The sequence below is a fragment of the Phasianus colchicus genome, chromosome 2, assembly GCF_987193195.1.
Source record: "Phasianus colchicus chromosome 2, bPhaCol1.hap1.1, whole genome shotgun sequence".
Taxonomy (NCBI): Eukaryota; Metazoa; Chordata; class Aves; order Galliformes; family Phasianidae; genus Phasianus; species Phasianus colchicus.
This window is the reverse complement of record NC_143437.1, coordinates 23,985,609-24,007,270: the sequence shown is the minus strand read 5'-3', so window position 1 is coordinate 24,007,270 and position 21,662 is coordinate 23,985,609. Positions and strand designations below refer to the sequence as shown.

General features: G+C 36.6%; 1 protein-coding gene across 1 annotated transcript in view; it reads left to right on the top strand.

Moving 5' to 3' along the window:
- HAAO (3-hydroxyanthranilate 3,4-dioxygenase) overlaps positions 1-21,136 on the top strand; it is a 33,080-nt gene extending 11,944 nt beyond the window's left edge. Inside the window, exons 3-10 of the mRNA XM_031594967.2 lie at positions 2,022-2,105; positions 3,545-3,651; positions 6,235-6,324; positions 7,082-7,125; positions 16,783-16,928; positions 18,041-18,109; positions 19,258-19,340; positions 20,558-21,136. Of these exons, the coding sequence (XP_031450827.2) occupies positions 2,022-2,105; positions 3,545-3,651; positions 6,235-6,324; positions 7,082-7,125; positions 16,783-16,928; positions 18,041-18,109; positions 19,258-19,340; positions 20,558-20,636 (702 nt within the window). The 3' untranslated portion in view covers positions 20,637-21,136. The remainder of the gene's footprint in view (positions 1-2,021; positions 2,106-3,544; positions 3,652-6,234; positions 6,325-7,081; positions 7,126-16,782; positions 16,929-18,040; positions 18,110-19,257; positions 19,341-20,557) is intronic.
- Positions 21,137-21,662: the final 526 nt, after the last annotated feature.

The window sequence follows — 21,662 nt, the reverse complement described above, 5'->3', positions numbered from 1 at the left end:
TCCAAAAAAGTTTGAAGAATAGACCATAATTTACAATGAAAGGTAGTATTAAATTCAGACAGAAAAACACTTCTATTAACAACGCATAGCCCATCTCACTGCTCCTTTCCCACCACAAAACAATTCTTTAAATTGAAATTTAGTGTTGTATGACGAATCTTTCCTATTGACTGCAATGCTCTACTATTGAGCTGAATGGTCCCTTTCCCCTTACCTTTCCATTACAAGAAAGATGCTCATCCATCACAAGCAACAAAATTCTCCTTTTGTTCTTCCCCTCATCAGCATTTCCCTCAAAGCATCCAGGAGTAGCTCCTTCAGTAGCCATAGGTAAGATACCACTCCAAAAGTCACCATTTCAAAAGGAATCTTTCAATTTCTGTATTGCCAGTGCCATACCAACAAGGGCCTGCGTGATAATTCATCAGGATGTTATGTTTTAGATAAGGTGAGCCTTTACAAAAAAGGAGAGGTCATTCCTCTCCTCCAGTCCTTTTATGTTCTACAGTAAGCAATTCTAGCCTTGACTGACATGCTCAGTAATGAGTGCTACTGTCACATTTATAGAGTCATTCAGTAGCACACAAGAAAATGATATGAGGAGAACATAGAGTACAAGGAGGATAAGTAGCCAGGTATTGTGGCTACCTAGACGAGAGTTATAATTTAGCCATGATTATCTCTCTGGTACAAGGTGAGCTCATAAGAGCTCTCTGCATGAGCTTTTTTTCAGTGTATATTCTGTATATTCAGTTCTCCCTGCTATTTCATTCCTTTGCCAGTGTATTTATTCTTACATTTGTAAAGGAGTTCCTTGGATCCTCAGACAAATACATCAATCAATACCTCAAAACTTTCAGAAAATAACCCTGATTTAAAAACTTGAGTAATCTTTTCTAATGGTGGAAAAGGCTTGGTTGTGGTTTTTGTTATACTTGGGTGGTTTCTTTTGTCTTTGTTTTTCATCAGCTCTTTATTTCCATTTAGTTTTAATTTTAGTTAATGACTATAAATCAAAAATTTCATTGTAGTTCTCTAACTTGAGTCAGATTTCAGGCAATTTCAACCTGAATTTCAACAACTGCATAAATTGGTCTGTTTGGTTTCTGGCTATGGCACAGAGAATATGAGATGAGAAGCTGGCCAGAGCATGTCTAAACAAGAAAAGTTGATTGTTTGGATTATTGCTGTCCATCATTACGGAAAATTATTAAAAATGCACTCATTTTGGGGTCAATGAGGGACCTATTCCTGGTCAACAAGAGACCTGCTTTCAGATTGTAGCACAATCTGCCATGAAACTTGAGGCCAGATCTGGGCACCTCAGAGCCCCAACAAAGCTGCTCTGAAAACAGAACTATGGAAAGGTCACTGAAGACAGAATTACAAGTTCAGTGGTCCTGTCCTTATGTAAGCTTAGGACATAATCCTTTGACATACACAGTAGGCAGAGGAGCACACAGAGGAGCAGCTGTTGCAGGGCTTCAAAGTATCCACAGAAATAAAGCAGAACAGCTTCTATACAGGCAATTATTCCCACATGAGAAAGCTCTGGGAAAAAATAATAAACACCACACACCTCAGGCAAATGGGCATGCATGCTTAGAGCATATTTGGAAAAAGTGGTATTTAATTTGACTGAATTTAACAGTGAAGACCCTGATGCATCTGTAATGAAAAACAGCAGAAATGGAGCTTTATATCCAGCTGAATTAACAGATATCTCAACCATAAAGTCCCAGTCCTGCAAAATGTAATTGACAGGAATAGAGAAAGTGGAACAGAGTTTCACTGCATTTACAGTAGAGCTCTTCAAGCAATTACAGACCGTCATATATGTATATGCACAGATAATGTAATAATACATATTTCATAAAATTTTAAAAAACAGTTAAGGTTGGAAGTTAGAATCTATTTGCAAACAGGCCGAATGTATTTGTACATATATCCTTTCTATACAGAAGATGAAGTACAGAATATTTTGGAGCATCTGACCCAATGATGTTTTCCTATTCCTTCAGCTTTTTTACCAAGTGAAAGGTGACATGTGTTTGAAGATAATTGAAAATAAGAAGCATAAAGACATTGTCATCAGAGAAGGGGAGGTAAAACATGATTGTTTTTCTCTTATTGTTTTACATAGGTATATTAATATTTTATGAAGTATTTCAAGATCAATTTATCACTGCCGTGTAAGAGGTGACACTGGGCTGGAAAAAATATATGTAATAAAAGCTTGGATGCAATATAGCAAATTCCATATAACTAGCAACAAACTATAATGCTCTGCGCAACATTTCACGATTTCAGTAACAGTTAATCTCTAATCACTAGCTTTCACAACCACTGTAATATCAGAACAGTTTTAAAGTGTATTTATAAATAAAGCATATCCAACTGTATTCAGATGTTTCTCTAGATAGTAGCTGACTTGCTACAGCACGTAGTTCAATGCTGCTAAAGAGATTGTGACTTTTTTTGATGTTTTTCTTGATGTTACTGCTAAAGATGTTTTACTACTGCTACTCATTATTGTCCAAAGCTTGAACTGCATTCAGCTTTTGAAAGGATTAAATATTAGATCTTGTGAGACCACTCTTTAAAGAGAAGGGAATGTAATAGACCCAACAACTTAATGTCACTAAAAGGAAGTATTACAACCTTTTCAATGACAAATCAAGATATAAGCTTTCAAACCTATAGAAGAGGATTTCAGTAATAGACTCCTCACTGGCAAGTACATCCACCTTGGCATATACCAGAAGAATTAATGGGAAGGAGCACACAACAGCCTTAGTGGAAAGGCTGACACCAATCCTTGCGAAGCACTACTGTTAGTTCTGCCTCGCAGACAGAGAAACTGAAGTGACTTGTCCAAACTCAGATAGGAATCTGTAGCACTCAAGAACAGCACAGCCTTACTGCCTTCTTACATAGTCACATAGCTGCTAGAAAGAGATTTGCTTTCAGACTTCAGTAAAAGGCTTCTCCCAGCCAAACGTTACCTATTCTTTTTCTGACATTTGCATGAATTAGTAGTCCCTCGTATTTGTTAATTATTTCTGGAGAATAACACTCCTCATTGTGCAGTCACATGTCTTGCAAAGTTGCAGGGACACCTGTGAATGATTAGTTCAGAAATATTGAGCTAACAACCAATTTGCTTTTTGTTTCTATCTCTGCTATTGAGAAACTGCAGTAAATACATTTTTTAAAGATTTCAGAGAGAATAAATGGTTAGATTTTTGTTTTAATTGTGTCTAACAATGATGATCGAACTGGGAAGGACAGCACCACACTGCAATAAAGGCAGTGCTGATTGTTAAATCAATGGTCATCATTCACTGGGAAAGCAAGAAGCAACATCTTATAGACTATTGATACTGAATAAATACAGCTGCAAGGAACAATATAGATCAACACAGAGTAGCAGGAAAGTAGGGCAGTGAACAAAAGACTTTACAGGTTGGTTGCAGCAGAAGGACTACAGATGAAACAAAGACCTCCTAACATTGATGCTTTCCTATTTCTTCTGTCTGAACAGATGTTTCTCCTACCTGCCAGGATACCTCATTCTCCTCAAAGATATGCAGACACTGTAGGTCTTGTAATTGAGAGGCAAAGACAAAAGACAGAAATGGATGGGCTCAGGTGAAGTATAATTGTTGGCAAATCTGTTAGGATTCATAATGCACAATTAATTTATCTTGTCAATACAGTACTATGTTTCAGTTCCTTGGTAATATTGCTTACTACTATCATTTGAAGTTTTAAAGTCTCAGTTTTGTAACAGCACAAATCAGAAAAGATTTTTCTATCAGTTCTGGCAAGTTGAACATTAATTCCTTCTTAAGCACTGAAAGCAAAAAGATGAATATGAGTTTTTCTGCCAACTGTGCGGGTAGCTGGAAATAAAAGTCAGTTTTCTTAACACCAACACCTCTACATGGTAAACACACCTGCCTAGATTTCATTGCTATATAAGAACAATGTCTTCAAATAAATGAGAGTTTTATTTAGTGTTCTAGTGGGAGCAGGAATAAGCCTTGTTCTGCTATCTTATAGCCTTCATAAGTCTAGGAGGGCAAGTCACAGCAGACAGAAAGGTTGTTTTTTCATTAAATGGACATGCAAAGTGAAATTATAGTTACTCATGTAATTCACAAAGATTTAAAATTTCAGCAAGGTCTGTAATGTTTCTGTCCTTTCACCTACAGTTTTGGTGGTTGCATGGGCTGTATCATAGCAGGGTGACCATGAATATGCAAGCTAGAAATACTTTTTATTCAAACAAAAATATAAAGAGGTGGGAAACTAATAAAGGTACTGTTCAGAAAGTCACTGGAATGGATTCCAAGCTGAAATCAAATACAGCTAACTTGAAACAGCATTTATCTATGCACTTTGTTGGTTTGTTTGTTTTTGAATTATTATTATTTTCATAGCAGGCCTGAATTCTGAATATTGGCATTATTAAAAAAGATACGTTGAACTGAAAACTAACTAGTGATCTGGAAAACAACGTTTACTTGAAATAAAAGACCTAAGTAGCTTTATGTAACTTCAAATAAAATAACATGTCTTGTACATGAAGTTTGGGAATGGCGTAAGTTGAATAGATGTTGAATAGCTTTCCAAGGCAGATAGAAGTAGGGATTTGCAGTGTGATACAGTCATGTTCTTGGGGAAAATTTAAACTAATTAAAAGCTAGCATATGGTTAGCAGGTGGAAAAAAATAATTAAACAAAGCATGCTCTTCATTGAAAATATTAATCAAGTATCTGAAAATAAATCACTGAAGTGTTTTTATACTGAAATTACGAACAAAGACCTGAAGTTCAGGAAGTAATTTTTTTTGTTTTTGAAGTGACATTGGCTCTGTGCACGCTATGGGGAAACAGGATTTACAACCAGAGCTTCTGTTCTTGTCAAACTTCCACTCATCAACAGCAAAAGATTGCTCTGAAGCATGCTGACTTAAGGACTAATGTAATGCTGTCATTACATTATTTACCATGCCAACAAGCTTGTCATAAATCAGAGCCCCCAGCATGCTGATTATTGTGCAAGTGAAAGAGCATGTCCCAGTGTTTCAGCCTAATTAATGTTAACGTTCTTTGTTTTATAATAAAAATGCACTAGCAAAACTTAATCCTGTAGTAAAGAAGTTAAAGTTTGGTTTTAGATGTTAGATTGGATTCTTTAGTACTTCAGAAGTTGTAAAGCCCTTCATAGACTTTCTTTGACTAAGACATTTGTAACGTTTCTCTTCTCTGTAGATTTACAGGTGTCCAAAATTTGTGCTCATAGCACAGTTTTTTTTTTTCCACACTGGAGGCATTAATGATGCTTCTCACTTCCAAGAACTTTCTTTTTGCAAAACTTGAACTAGGGAGCTTGTAGAAAATTTCTGGCAATACTTATATAGTCATATGACAGACATGATTAATATAAATACACCAGAGTATATAGTCTTATAAGCCTTGTTACCTCTTCAAACATTAATTCCAGTCACTAACCCCAAGGGCACATAAGATCTACTTGCAATCACTTGTATTACGTGACTGTACTGAAATATCCCTGCCTTATCATATTTTTTAAAAATTTGTAGGTAAATTCTATATGTGCCATTCCATGGACTACAACTATCGTGTCCAACTGATCTTTGCACAATTTAACTGTTAAGACAAAATAATGCAAGTAAAATACTGAGTTCCTTTTCAGGAGGGTGAACTAAATATCTCCCAAATTTATGCAATTTTAAGCCATATAAATTTTGGCAAACAGGTCTGTAAACAACTTGTATTCTTATCACCCCATTCACAGACAATTAGCAAGTGGAATATTAAAAGGAATATTTATCTAATACTTAACAGAAACAGTTATTGGGGACTGTATTTGATAACAGTTGTTTTTGTAGTAACTTTACCTAAAGCAAGAGCTATTGATCCTAAAGTATTATGGACCAATTAAATTCCTGGGATTAAGTGTGAAGAGAATTTCATGAATTAGCTATGATTGATCAGCAAAACTCCTAGGCCCTCAACACAAGTTTAAGTACCCCATCAGTCAGCTAATCAGGGAAGTGTAAAACTTCCCTAAATAACCATGTGTCAAAACAAAGTACACCAATCTTGAGAATAGGGCACACTAAGTAGCTGCTTTCCTGAAAAGACTCAAACTACCTGATCTGTTAGTTAATAAAAGACTGACTAATGTTTTCACTTTGTCAGATACTATGTGGGAACATCAACTGATGTCCTCTTTGAAAAATGGTTTCACTGTGAAGATCTTGGCACTCAACTTGCACCAATAATTCAAGAGTAAGCTTGTTAATTTCTTTTCTAAATTAAAACTTTTAAATTTTAGAAGAGCATTAGAAATGATCTAATAGACCATTATCAATCTCTGATCTATGTGCTTCACTTTTTTCTTATACTGCATTTTACATTGACTTGTTAAAAGTAAAACGTTGCTCCGCAGATTTTAATCATATCTTGTATATCCCAAACCTCATTACATTCGATCTTAAAAGAATTCCCCATATCCACCTGTAACATACTTTGTGAATGAATAAGAGCACACTTCTAAGTATGAGTGGAACTGAATGAATATTTGGGTCTAGTTTAACTAGGTAAAGCTATGAACTGTTTCTGGGCTTCTTTCACTCATTGTTTTGAATATTTTTAATCCATATTGTACATGAATAATCAGGACAGTGGCAAATTTGCTAAGTATTGTAAAAAGCAGCTGCTTCCCAGGAAATATGCAGAAGTTGTCAATAAACTTACTAATTTGCTAAATGTTCACTAATGATGAACTGCATCCAAGTAAAATCGTACAAGGAGCAAGCAAAAAAAAAAAAATCAGTACAGCACCAGAGTAGGGAATTTTTTAGTGATATGAATTTGAGGACTTTCAACCCAACCCTCTGCCAATAAAATTGGTATAGCCCTGCTGAGTACATGTGATAATACATGAGGACCAGGCATAGCTGTATTCAGTATTACTGCTTAATCTCTATGACTGTTCAGACATGAGCATAACTTTTTAAATGATGCATAATATTTATTATTGTAGGTTTTTCAATTCCAGGCAATATAAAACTGGAAAACCAAATCCAGGTAACATGTCTTTTTCTGAAATTAATTTGCATCTGATTGAACACTGATTCTGTCCACGTATGACCATGACCGTATGACAGATTGCCAAGTTTGTTTTTCTGTGAGATTTGTAAATGAAAATTATTTTGATAACTAATCTTTCATTAATCATAAATAAAATCTTTATACATGATTACCAAAAAAATCTTGGCTGTTCACATTAAGACATCTGATAACTGTACAAAAATCTCAGTATCTGTAACTTTCTTTCATGCCAAGAAAAATTTGTTTCCAACTATAGAAAATGTGGTTTTAGTGAGTTGAATGTATAAACTGCATATTTGTACTCCTTCACCTATGAACTTGAGAAATAATGACACATAGGCGAATGGTCACGCTTTCAGTTCACGTAGGACATGATCTATTTAGCATTTTATTTCTACGCTATCTTGACCTCTTTTTATTTTGCCTCTGTTTGTAGATAGTCCAACAAGGAAATTTGTGGATGTGCACACATACACTGCTGTGATACTCAGTTATACTACTCTTACAGCTGCAGGACAGCTAACTTAAATTACACAGCACATCACAAGTTAAAGGTATATTTTAGTTTCCTTCTCTAAAAAGTTTTCAAATTAATTTGTCCTTAATCTCCATATCCATTTTCAAATGCCATAAACAAAATGGTTTTTATGAATTACTCTGATAGAGATTAGAGAAAAAAGCCTTATTTCCATATTACTGCATTTCTCAGATTGACAGTCACCATAAAGTCAGTGGCTGTATAGCTATTTAGTCTCAATTGGTACGGGAGCAAAGTTTTTACTCAAATACTAAAATGGGGTTAAGATTTTTTCTGTGACAGCACATTCCTTAAACATAGGTGCCTTTGTTGGTCTCCCTCAAATAATAAGTTCACAGAAGAGTCCTGTATGGAACAGCAGCCTTACAATCCTCTGCATTTAGGAAACATTAAGCCAGACAAAAAACTGCCTGAAAGACTGCACCTGTACCTTTAACATTGTGTCTCTGAATGACTATGAAGTGTGCCTCTCAGAAAACTGTGCTTCTTAAAGAAGTCTTGTCTCCTAGAACTTTATATGCAACATCAAAATGTATTTAGTTTACTTCGAGCTCTTTCAGACTCCCAGAAGGTTACCATCACAGCTGAGATAGTCCTGATTACAGGTAAAGCACTACATTAGTACTCACAGGTCTAGATGACCTGTATGACATGCTTTGCTACCCCGAAACACAAAAGAGTAATACCCTTATATTTATCTTTTGCCTAGTTGCTTTTTGAGTCATGGTGTGTTTTTTTTTTCCTTTTTGGAAATGAGGAGATATAGGACAGCTGCTTTCTTTCACTGTGCTTTCACATTGACTGGCACAGAAAGTATGATTTCAGATGAAGCCTCTAGATGCTGCTGTAATAAAAAGAATATTCTCTCACACATACTATCCATGTTCAATACATAGATTTCCACTAAGTGTCCCTCACCAGTGTGAACTAAGTGCTTATATCATAGAATCATATTATAGAATCATAGAACGGCCTTGGTTGAAAAGCACCATAATGATCATCTAGTAATAATAATCATAACATCAGAAGCAAATGAACTATTTCAAAACAGGGAAAAAGAACAAAGATTTATTTTGACAATACTTTTGCAGAAGATGAGAGTGAAAGAATAGACCTGACAATCAGAAGTTGATGCCCTCAATACTTTTTTTAAAAAAGTTTGAAAAGTTAATGATAAATCCAGTAAATGAGCTTTTTCTTATAAACTTTACCAAGGCCAAAAGGCATGAGAAACTTCAATTAAAGTTGAAAAAAGCCTTTTAAAGATACAGTAAATAAGTAAAACAAGTAAGTGTTCATATTTTGCTCAGAACTCAACACACCTTTTTCCCCCCCAGTTGGATTCTGCTCCATCCCTGGAGGTGTTCAAGGCCAGATCAGATGGGGCCCTGGGCAGCCTGGTCTTGTATTACATGTGAAGGTTGGTGGCCCTGCCTGTGGCAGGGAGGGTTGGAGATCCTTGATCCTGGAGGTCCCTTCCAACCCAGGCCATTCTGCTATTCTGTAATCCTTACATTAGTCTCTAAGTCAAGACAACAAATACTTAAAATGTTTGTATCCTAACTGTTGCTACAAGCAAAAGGCAGGCAAAGTTATATGGCTGGATTTCAGCCTAGGTAGCTTCTCAGCTTTTTCAGTGTTTAGTTTTCTTGAACACTAAGAAGCTGAAAGTCATAGTGGTATCTTGTGCACAGAGAAATAAAGATAGCAGATTTTTTAGTTATAGCAGTGACAGAAATAATGCTTTGGATCTATTCCCTCAGCAGCATTTTTTTTTTTTTTGTCTTTTTTTCCTTCTTAAGAAGCAGATGTCAATAACCAGCATAACACTTGTAAGATTAAAATCAGTCTATGCAAAGGGCTGGATTTCAGCCTCTTCTTTCAATTTCTCTTCAGAAAATCCAGAATCCCTTCACTTTTAAAGTGCCGTCTGAAGTACTCTTAACTTAATTTATACATAAGTCAGAAATATTGCCTTTTCTCTTCAGGGATAAATGGAAGAAAAACATTTTCAAAGAATACCTTGATTGCAGCTCACTCATACAGGAAAGCTATAAATGGAATCAAGGTCCAATTGCCTTTTTTTTTTTTTTTAAATGTAAAACCAACAAAAGAGCCTCCATGCCTATGTCCAGACTTCTTATTTATTTATGCTTTCTGGCTTAGCCAACAGTAGGGAAAGTCTCCTTCCAAGGGGGGAGCAGGATAATCAGAATACATGAAGAGGCAGGAGTACCATTAAAAAGACCTGCTTTTAGACAAGTACATTTAAGTAAAATATAATCAGTCAGAAACATACTATGCATGCAACCCTTACTTGAGGCACCTTTCCTGGAAAGATTTTGTACCAAATTATTAGCCTCTTCTGTTAACCATTTGTAATAGGGCTTAAGAAAACTTCTCTTTCCTTTTTCAAGGAGGATGAATACATTTAATACCTAGGGAATTTTTGATTCTCTTTTCTCATCTTTTAGGTACTTCCCACATATCTGTAATGTTACTCATCTTCTTTCTGCTTCACATACACATATTAAAACAAGTAGCATTCAAGCATTTGGATAGTAGGAATACTCCCCTTGGCAATGTACTTTGCAAACTGCCAGCAGCAAGTCTACAGGACAGAGCAGTATTCAAGCTGACTAAAAACAGTCAAGCATTTTGAATTGCCTGAACCAACCATAACTGCCCAGGAAACTGTAAGAATCTCCCAGGCCATATTCATCTCTCTCCAAAGGCTGCCTGGAAGAGACTAGAGTCATCTAACATATACATACAATCCCACTTAACTATGCAACCTCTCGTTTGCTTCATCCGTTCCCCTTCCTTTATATTTAACAACACTCCATACCACACAGATATATACCACCACAAGGAGTATACAGCCAATGATAGAGATGAAGAGTTCAGACAAACCAAATAGATCACAACTAACTTAAGTTAGCAACATTTAGTAGACCAATAAAGAAGGATTACATCATCCAGAGTACACTGGCTGCCATATGAAACTGCTGCTAAATTCTTCTATCCGAAACCTAAATGTATCATCCAAAAGCAAGTAGCGCTGCAAGTTCCTTGGAGCCAGGAGTTGATTTAGGACTCAGAACCACTAATGACAGCACCAAAGAAAAACCCAAGGTCTCCAGGAAGAAGAGTGCTTTTCCTGCAGTATCCTCAGCTGAGTCTCTTGCAGGGAAGGCAGAACATGAACTGCAATCTGAGAGCTCTCCTTGTGCTTCACCATAGGAAGCAAGACACTTCTGACCTTTAAGAGCATAATGTATATAATAAACCTGCCATGAAAATTGGGAGAAGTGCCATATAAAATTGTTTTCTTTCCATTCAGACTTCAGGAAAAAAAATCTAGTATTTTAAAAAGATCTAAAGCTCAGAGCAGTCTCACAGCAGGTACATCTTCCCTAATAAGGTAGCTACCTTTTCCCTCTCACTGTTAAACATTCCCCAGACAGCAACATCCGAAACAGACAACTCACACTGTCAGTCTGACATTTTCACTGGAGTTTCTAAGGCTATTTAGTAATAATAGCTCACACGTACTGTACAAAGCCTCATCCCACAAACGTAGAGAGGGCTTATGGCACTTCCTCTTCCATAGAAGGAGACAATGTGACACCCACAGCCACATAAAAGGCAGATTCAGAAATAGTAGGTAAGTTTCCCAATTTTAGGATTGTACTCCAAATCCTGGTCAAAGGCTAAAGCCTGGCATTCTTAATTACAATGACCTTGCTATATTGTGACAAGCCTTTAAGCAGAAAGATAAACTAAATCTTGCAATTTTGTTGTTTTAATTTACCCTCTTCCTTCTGGAAGATGATATCTCTTTTTGGAGAGGCAATATTTCTTTATTACAGTAATGTTGTTCAAAGCTTTACACATCAAACTTCTGTCTCAATTAAGAAAGTGTTTATTTTCTAGCACAGATTTAATGACACAAAGAAAAATGTGCCTAGAAATAACTACATGGACAAGTCATAAGTTAGCAGTCACACCAGTTCTCAGGACACGCTACAAAAATCAATACAGTTACACAGGAAAAAGAATGATTACAGCCAGTGAATGCTGCATTTTCAGCTGAATGTTTCCGCATCTATACTGAGCACCAGTGAAATGAACCAACTAATTCCAAAGTAGTAATTGTTCGTGCTTTAGCTCTAGACTTTTATATGGAGTAGGTTAACTACTTTTTTTTTTTTCCAAATCCAGGTGCCTAAATTTATGTCTTTCAGTCCACATGTTTTAGATAATTTTATTTGCAGAGGTATTAAACTCCTACTAGCCTCATTGACATTTCCATTAACATTGAGAATGGCTACTCCAGGAATTAGGTAAGAACATGCAGGGAAAAGCATCCCAGGGTATATATTATTGCCAGCATTGGCAATTTAACATGAAACTGTAAGAAAAGTCACATCAGAACTATTCACTATTATATAGCATCCCTTAAGAGACGGAAGGGATAATAATAAAGTAGATAGAAAAAAAAACAGCACATAATTCTAAAATAACTCCTTACCCCTTGCCTAGACCATGTTTATGCTCAGTTAAAGGATAAGAGGATCTAAACATTCCCTTTTGGATATGGATATTTATTGCTACTACAGAAAATGACACTATTGCAAAAGGGCTTTCCTGATGCCTTTGCATAGAGATAAGACCACAGCCCACAGAGATAGGCACCACTCAAGATGGAGGGGTGTTCACAACGAGCAAGAACAGTGCTTTCAGCAAACACAACATTTTTTCAGGTTAACATAACACAAATGTATGCAGTAACAAATATAGCTGCTTTAAGCCAGTTTCAATTAGCCCCCCAAAAATAGAAGTCATTATCTATTAATATATAAGGAACCACTTAACCCCTTTTCAAGCATCAGAACTTGCCAAACACTCCAAAGACAACAATCACCAAGAAGAGATGCTTCCCTTGTGGCAGCCAGCCTTTAAATGAGGTCTGTGTGAGAGGGAGTGAACCTCACCCCACCCCTTCCGGTCACATAGTTGAATTGCTTCCACCTGTGCTCCTAAGGCTGACCATCAGGTACTCAATCACTAGTTCAAGCCAAGACCTAACAGTTCCCATACACAATATCACCACATTCTAATTTAAAGCTGAAAAGAGTGGTAAAAATCGTAAAGAACGTTGCTGTGGATGTTTATTTGATAATAATGAAGTCCAAAAATGAACTTAACTATGGAACTATTTAAATGGATTTCCTGACCAGTACATTTGGAATGTATTAGATTTGGTTTTTCACTCAGTGATTCATCATTCTGAGATAAATATGAAGAGCTTTCAGCTGACTAGCTTAGAATTGCCATCTTCCTACAGTTTGTTAGCATAATTTTCACCTTCACCATCATGCTTTGTTTCACAGTACTAATGCAACATAAGAACTCTGGAAACAAGCCAACTCAGATTTCTTGTTATTGAAAACTAACATACAAGACTAAGCAAAGATATATACATGAAAAATATCTAAATATAAGGCATTAAGCTGATAAGAAACACTCCGTTCCTTTGAAAACATTATGCTTCAACTCCAGTATATGCAAGATCACAGAATATCATGTCCTCCTCGTTGTAGCTCTTTAGCTCAAGTTCACAAGCATTAGGTCATCTGCAGCTTTCCACTTCATGCAAGGAATGCATGTCAGTGCTAGATGAGAATCCAGTCAAGCAGACCACTGGCAACATCAGACATATTACGTCACGTTTTTCATCATCAAAGCACTCTCCTATTTGCCCTTCCGTAACCAGTAACAGAACCATTATATGGGTCAAGTTAAACATTCACTTTGTCCAGACTCAGTTTTCAGAGGCCATTACACTGTCACCAGTTAAGTGTTATTAACTTCAGAATTAGGAATAAGCTCTGAACTCATCACTATGTCCCACTAACAAGAAAGCATCAGAAGATTGATCATCAGTTCTTTAGGGCAAGGATTAAATTTAAAAGATTATTCGTATTCACTTGGAATTAAATTGTACTTGTGATTCATGGGCACTTAGTAAAAAAAAAAAAAAAAAAAAAAAGAAAAAGAAAAGGACAGTGCACTATAATAAGCATAGAATTTGTTATGCATGCTCAAGGCAAAGTGTAAATTACTTTCCTGTAGTCCTGTACAGTGAGATGCACTGTTGAACAGCACAGCTGGAGTCAGAGATCCCAAGAACTAGGAAGAACTGGCAAAACTAGTCTGACTAAGAGTAAGAAGCTAAGATACTACCTAAGAAGTATATAATTACTTTTCATCATTAGATTCCCTTTGCTTCTTGCCTAGTTCACAAAGGAATATTTTAGCTTTTTTACCCCCAAACTCCTTGCAACTGAATGCGATATCTATAGAGTATCCTTCCACTGTGATATCACAGTATCCACTCTAGAAATTTAGCTTGCTGCTTTTCACTCTCCAGCAAAGGAAGCCAGAACTGACTTCTTTACTTGATGCTAGAATACTTGATCTGTGAAGAAGATGCACCCTGCAATGCTGAGCAGGATTCTTATGGCATAGTGGTATTTTTATATAAATATATACATATCATGCACATATATAGCATATATGTTTATATATATACTGATAGATATGAAAATAATATATTCATGGTTTTGTGTACACATAGTAAAATTAAGAAATGTACAGTTAAAAGAGTGGCATGGTTAGGATGATATTTTACAGCTTTATAATTAGAAAGATTATCATGGTGGGAAGAGACTATCAAAAATGAAATACTCACACCTATCCTAGGCTCGTAATACAAAACTCCAAAAGAAGGGAACTCCAGAAACCTTCTCCCTTGGCAGTCAGCCCTTAAATGAGGTCTAAGAGAGGTGCAGCCAGGCTCCACACCTTCTGGTCACACAGCTGAATTGCCTTCACCTGTGCTCCCAGGGCTGACTGGGTCCTTTCCCCAGGTGATCAATCAGTGGTTCAGGCCAAGACTCAACAATTCCCATACATATATGTATTACTAAATACTATATGTATATATACTTTACTAAATCTCTACCAGCTGCTAACTTTCTTATATTCAAAAAGGCTTTCCTACACTGAAGGGGTTTGCTTTATTCTAATAAGAGAAAAATCTCTGCTGTCTTCATATTGATTTAGAAAATTAAGACTGTTACCAATGGTGAAAGAAAGTATTTTAAAATCTACTTGAAAACTCATTGCTCTGATTAAACCTTTTGATTAAACTTCTTTATTTTTTTCTTCTTCTTGTGTATGAATATGCCTTCTGATGATTTTTTAGACATTCATATTTTTTTATTTTCATCTGTGTGAGAATCTGAATCATAATGGTATTTTAGACATTTATATTGTAGCTGTCTCTAACCAAAAAACTACTTTGCAGTACAGCTGCACTTGAGTGTATCCATAATTTAAGGACAAAGTGCAGTGTTTCTAATGACCTCCAAAGGAAATTTGATGGACCTCTGAAAAGTGAGAAAACAACAACAGGCATACTGCTGTGAAAATAAATCACCAAAATTGTAATCTTATAAAGCAAGAAAGTATATAGTATTTAGATTTAGCTTCTTAATGCTTCCAGGACCAAATTAGAATAAATCTAATATAAAGATATTTTTTTTTTCCCTTCTTACTTTCTTTGGTGGAGTTTGCTATTCCACATCAATATGCTAAATATGAGTTAAGTGATGTAAAAGTAGATATATATTTTTTTAAACATAGAAAGGAGAAAAGCTTCCAATTTCTATTATTTTTTACTGCAGATTAATGTACAAATTCTGTAGCTCCTTAAAGAGGAGCTTTGCTTTGCAGGAACTTATTGGCTTATTCCATTTAGTTTAATATAAGGGAAAAAAAAAAAAAAAAAAAAAAGAAAGAAAGAAATTCTAATGGCAAAATCTGTTTCCACTGGAAAAAGAAAAAAAAAAAAGGCATTCCCATCCAGATCTTCTAGAGATTAATAAGATCAATATAGATGCTTGGTGCATACTATGATCCATTAAATGAGAGCATCTTATGCAGCAAACTGCTGAGCCTTAGATACACTGACCACATTTTCATACATCGTTCAGTGGCTGCATCTGGAATAGCTTTTCCTGAAAGCCTGTGGGGATGCATTCAGAACACTGCAGAGCAGTGAAGGATGGCTTTAGAAAGAATCAGAACAACTCTGAATAAGGAATATACTGATACTTAATAAAACCTACTCTTCCTATGATTTAGGCTAAAATTTGGCTGTGAGGTCATGAGCTTGATGCCTTTGGGAGACAGCCATCTAGTGAGTTTTTCCTGCATCTAGGCTGGCATAATTACTTGAAATTGTTCTAGGGGCATTCCACAGTGGCTTCTCAGGACAAACTACCTAGAATCCCCAAGGTGACTGCACTGTCTCTGCATTTCACTTTGAGCTGGAAAATGACTAAGGTTAATTTCATATAGCAGTAACACACAGCACAAAGCTTGAATTTTACTAGGTACAGTTAAATTGCATTCAGTCCTCCAGCTATTTTAAATTAAATCAGTTCTGAAGGAAAATTATTAGAAATTAAATCCACCTACAAATGCAGGAACACCACAAAAAAAGCCTTTTATTAAACTTAAAGAGATACCCAGTTGGCTTCAGTGTGGACAGTGTATTTAATAACACCCAGGGGAGAAGAAGCACAAAAGCCAGTACTGACTCTGTTAGAACTGGGTGGTTGTATGGTCTCATTCCACTCACATGGGGATGTGTAAGAAGCGACTCAGCAAAGGTCAGAAATGACATACCAGTTTTTTACCAAGACACAAGCTTGTCTGAAAGCTTGTCTGAAACAAAGAACACATTAAGAAGAACTATATGCATACTTATCAAATGTATTTTTAAGAAGCCTGGACATGTAACAATTCTGACAACAGCTACAGAGAAGCAACCTCATCTAGACTCCAAATAAGACACACATCTTAACCTCAAGTACTGTCATGATAAATGTGGCAACAGTGCTATGGTCATGATCTTTTAATTAGACAATGTCTGTATATTGAGCCCTTCAAGCTGTAAGCAACAGCAAAAGTTTGCGAAGATCCAGAGAAATGTCACTGACAACTCTCTGCCATTTTTACAGATGAGCTCCTGAAAGAAACACCCTTCCCTCTAAATTGTTCTTCTGTAATGGAGCCATTCTCCTTCCAAGGCTGGTTGAATGATCATCGGGGAGAAATAAATCAGAAGCAATCCTTGAGAATGTTTGGAGATACTTTTGAAACAGAGGTAGGAGTTTAAATTGCTATAAAAGTGTGAGATTTTTAAAGGTACAGATAATAGGTGCCTTGTATTCAGACTTAATGAATCCAGGCCTCACAACAGAGAAAACTATACTCCCTTAGCATGCCTGGCCCCTGTACAAGCTCACTGTTGTCCATTGCCCTGCTGAATCTAGGGCAGGGGGCTGCCATCTCAGCCATTGCTGTGTGCAGAATCAACCTGAGTCTGATTTCCATTCACTTTCTTTGGGACTAAAACAGTTCTCTCCATCCCTCGCTCCCATATTTCTCGAATCAAAAATACCAGCATGATGCAAATACTACTCACGAGTGTGCTTAGCTTCCCAGTATGTTTCTATAGCATTCTTGTTGCCAAGTCTAATTTGAACGTGTAAATACACAGTGGTTTTTTTTTTTTTTTTTTTTCTCTTCTTAACCTACATAATATGGAAACAAAGAGAACTGTACAGCACCCAAGGGCCAGGGCCATGCTAGAGTATTGCATTTCTTGGCCAGTCAAACACAGTCCAGTTTGGGTGCAAATGAAGCTGTCACCACTTGACAGCACAACAGTTTACAAAACATTCTCTCCCTGGGTTACTTGAAGTCACACTCTGAAGAATCGAATCTATCTGACAGTGGAGTGGCAGGGAGCACAGTTCTGTCAAGAAGAACACAGAGAAGGTAGGCAGTGAAGAAAAATAAGGTCTGATCCACAACCTTTTTAATGTTGGGAGAATCTTTTTTACTTCAGCAGGTTCTTGACGGGGCCCAGAGTTCACGAGGAGGAAGTGCCTGTTCCCAGAACAGAAGCAGGAAGGATGTTGATGCCAAGCTGGGAGTGGGAGGAGGCAGTGGGAATAGATAAGTGAGGATACAGAGGAGCATAAGGAGTGGCAGGTGTGATCAGTTCCCTTTTTATCTTATCAGGAGGAATCAATATGAGAATACAAAACGTAATGTGAATTTTAATGTCCGTAAAAATAATGTCAGATTCTATGAACATTTTTCTTTAAAAATAGAATGTTTGAGTGCTGTAGGAAGATGAATCTGTACACTTCACTCATGGGGATGAATCTATTACTTTTCTTCCTTGACTTTTTTTTTTTTTTTTTTCAGGTTATAGTTTATGGATCAGGAACAACTGAAAAAAGCAAAAAGAATTCAGATATCTGGATATGGCAGCTGGTATGTGACAATTCAGTTTATATCTGTTAACCCTTGAGTTCATATTTCAAGTCAGAGCAAACTGAACAGTAGTACAGCCTCCTGGAAAGAGCAACAGAAATTGATTATTACTTTCTTTCTAATGGAAATCATCATAAACAGGAAACTTTGTTTGGCTTTAAACTTTCATGAAAAATAACTGTAAATTACTACCACCATAGTCTCTTTTCCCTCACCTCGTATGTTAAGTATGGAACTGTTGCTATCCTCCATCCGGTCTTGGTGAGGATTTTTATTTCTGCTAGGGGATATCTTGTAAATATACAAGAATGCCTCTATGTAATAAAAAACATCACCAGTTACTTCTGCCTTGAAGCATTTGTCCTTATACTGTAGGACAACTGGAATCAGGCAGACAAAGTTAATAACAATGTGAGAACTTGAACACTAAAGTGCAGAAGTAGGTGATCCACGTCCCCCTCTTTCTACTGGCTTCTAGGAAGTGCAGCTTGAGGGAAACACTGTGGAGAAAAGCAAGTCAGATTAGCTTGTGAAGCAGATGTTTCTATCAGTTCCCGTTCTGCTGAAATTCACAGGGACCATCAACTACTAATTAAAGACGTAACAATCTTGAAGGACACTTGTTTACACTGCAGCTCGCAGCAGACTGCAATCAAGACTGTGTTGCTGGCAGGAATCTGGTTCCTTTGCTTGACAAGATAATGACAAGCGTGTTCCAGTGTAGATGGACTCCCATTAGTGATTTCTGTCAGCTCCCTGCTGACTTGTGGACTACTTTTCAAGATGTAAAAAGGCATTAGGAATCTGAAAAGTTGAAAAGGAGTTTGAAATACTCCTGAATGTTCTCTCTGTAAATTTCCAGACAGTTGCACCTCTGGGTTAGATTGGTTGCAGCATATCTACAAGATATCAAGCAAGAAGTTGCTGCTTTGTGATGGGGAACAATGAACCATGAAGCATGCTTTTATTGATGCTAATAGTGTCAGACAGGGAACATCAGCTGAATATTTAGCTAGTCCTCATAAAACTGAGCAAGTTAGAAGTGCTCTTTCAGTGGAAAATATTTCCATACTTACCTGCAGAATTTTCTTCCTACTCACGAGAGAACATATAACTAAAAAAGCTGACTATCTGTTCTTTCCCTTCAGGAGGGTGCATCTACTGTTACCGTGGATGGCAAAACTCTGACTCTAGCTGCTGGTGATAGCCTACTTGTCCGTGCCCAGTGTTTGTGAGTAGAGATGAATGATTTCCCAGACTCCAACAATATAAATTCTGTGTATTTAGTCCATACCAAGCTGTGCATCACCTGATGCAGAAACGCAGCCTCTACAGGATTTGCAATAGTCTGTATTACTCCTTAGGGCAGAAGTCTATACTGGAGCAAACAAAGCCAGGCATTCATCTAGCTTTCTCCTTATGATTAAGCTGGGGAAAATACAAGAAAAACATTGTCAAGAAAAAACAATGTGCAAAATATCGTGAAGTGAGAATACACTCATAAGCAATTACAGCAGATACTCTAAGCTTCCAACTAGCCCTGATCAACAAAAACATGGCAAAGTTTGGGTGCCAGGCCAAGAGCACAGCTCTCCTACTGGAGTAAGATTCGTAGGGCTATTTCATAGTAATGACACACATGATATAAGTAAAAGAAAAACTGGTGAAAACAGTTTCCAGAGAGAACAGAGAAGGAAAGTATTTGCCAATCCAAATTAAAGGTATATGATTATAAGTGATTATAAGTGATTATTTTTGCTAATCACTAACACCAGAAAGAGTTGTTGAAAGACCTGAACCTGCCCAGCTGCATAGAGCCTCTCTACACCTGTGATTCCAATATGTACTCACCTCCTCCACCTCTATGAAATCACTTTATTTAATTCCCAATCCTGCAGTCCAGTGAATGAGGCTGTTTTCAAAGTCCTGGTATGATGCATGTGCAGAGATCCGCCAGCACAGATCATACTGGTTTAAGACATTTACCAGTTTTCTACAGCAGGTACATGTTATTGTATGTGTCGCTACTGTACACTGATACTGATCTCTGGCCATCTCTGAAACATAAACACTTAATGCAACAGTGCTTGACCACAAGAAACAAATACTCTTGAACTCTTGGTTACTTATATTGTTAAAAAATATCAGTGCTTATGTGATTCTGTTTCAACCCTCATGTCACAGATATCACAACATATGCCTTTTCTCTTGGTTCATCTGTAAGGAGAGAAATTCTTCCCTGTGTCATGATGTTTGGCTTATATGGGTGATGATGTAGAGTAGTTCCCAAAAATATAACAAGACATACCAATACGGAACAAGTTTAAGCAGAAGGGAACCTGTTTGTAATTTCTCTGCTTCTCAGCAGCATCAGCACATTCGTTGTTTGTATGGATGGTTTGTCCTCCAATATTCCCCCATATACATTGCGTTATCTCTGTTTTCCAGGTACTGCTGGAAGAGGTCTGAGGAATGCGTTGCTCTTTATATTGCTCAGGATCCAAAACGCAAGCAGCCTTATAACTAGTTTCTATAACACTTGACGTTGAAGATAAAGAAGTTTTAACCCACTTGTCTCATCTTAATCATCTTTTAGTCAGAATGCATGGAAATATGAACAACCTAACACAATGGTTGCACTGGAATTAAGTGTAATCAAGTGCTGTGCCTTATAATAACTTCTTTTTCCCCAAGTAGGTAAAAATTTAGCAAAATCTTCAACCAGTAATTATGTTAAAAACAAACAAAGCCATACTTCTTACATGAAAGCAACTGAAAACAGATCCAAGTAACGGGATTAGATATACAGTAATATAAATGATACTATCTAGAATAAATTAAAAGTTTTTCAAGTGCAAGTCTCGCTGTGCCTGCTTACTACTCTTACTTAAAAAGATAACACTCTTTTTATCTCCTTGCCTCAGTTTTGCCATTTGTGACAAACTGGGTATGTTAGCCCTCAGAGCACAAAGCTTTTGTTTGTGATAAGTTATAGATCTTCTGAGAGCTTTGGATAAAAATACCTTTTTTTTAAAAAAAAAATAAACTTTATCTGCTCTACTGCTTGAGGATCTCAATACCTTGGGAAAAAGAGGAGGGAGTGTTATGAAACGGGGAAGCAACAGTAGCTTTGATATCAAACATTACATAGATCATCACTGTACTTGCTTCAGGTAACTTGTTATGCATTTACCAGATCTGGCCATGCAGAATCAATCACAGCCATCAGTAACACACCAGACATACCACATGGGATCCGTCTGTGAGCTACACTATCATTGTGGCATCTTCGCAGTTTTTTCAGCTGTGGAAATGTCTATTCAAAATAACCAAAGTGTGGTGGGGTAAGGAAGAAGAAAAAGGTGCTGTAACCATTTTCTACTAAATTGTCACTTCTTTTTGAATAAGTGTCAAATTGTCTACCTCATTTTTGTTCTCGAAACTATGTTAGTTTGGCTTTTTGTTGTTGTTTCATTTTTTTCTGTTTTCTCTTTTTTTTTAATATATTACCTTTCACATTACTAGCATTAGAAAACAGATTATTTACATTCTT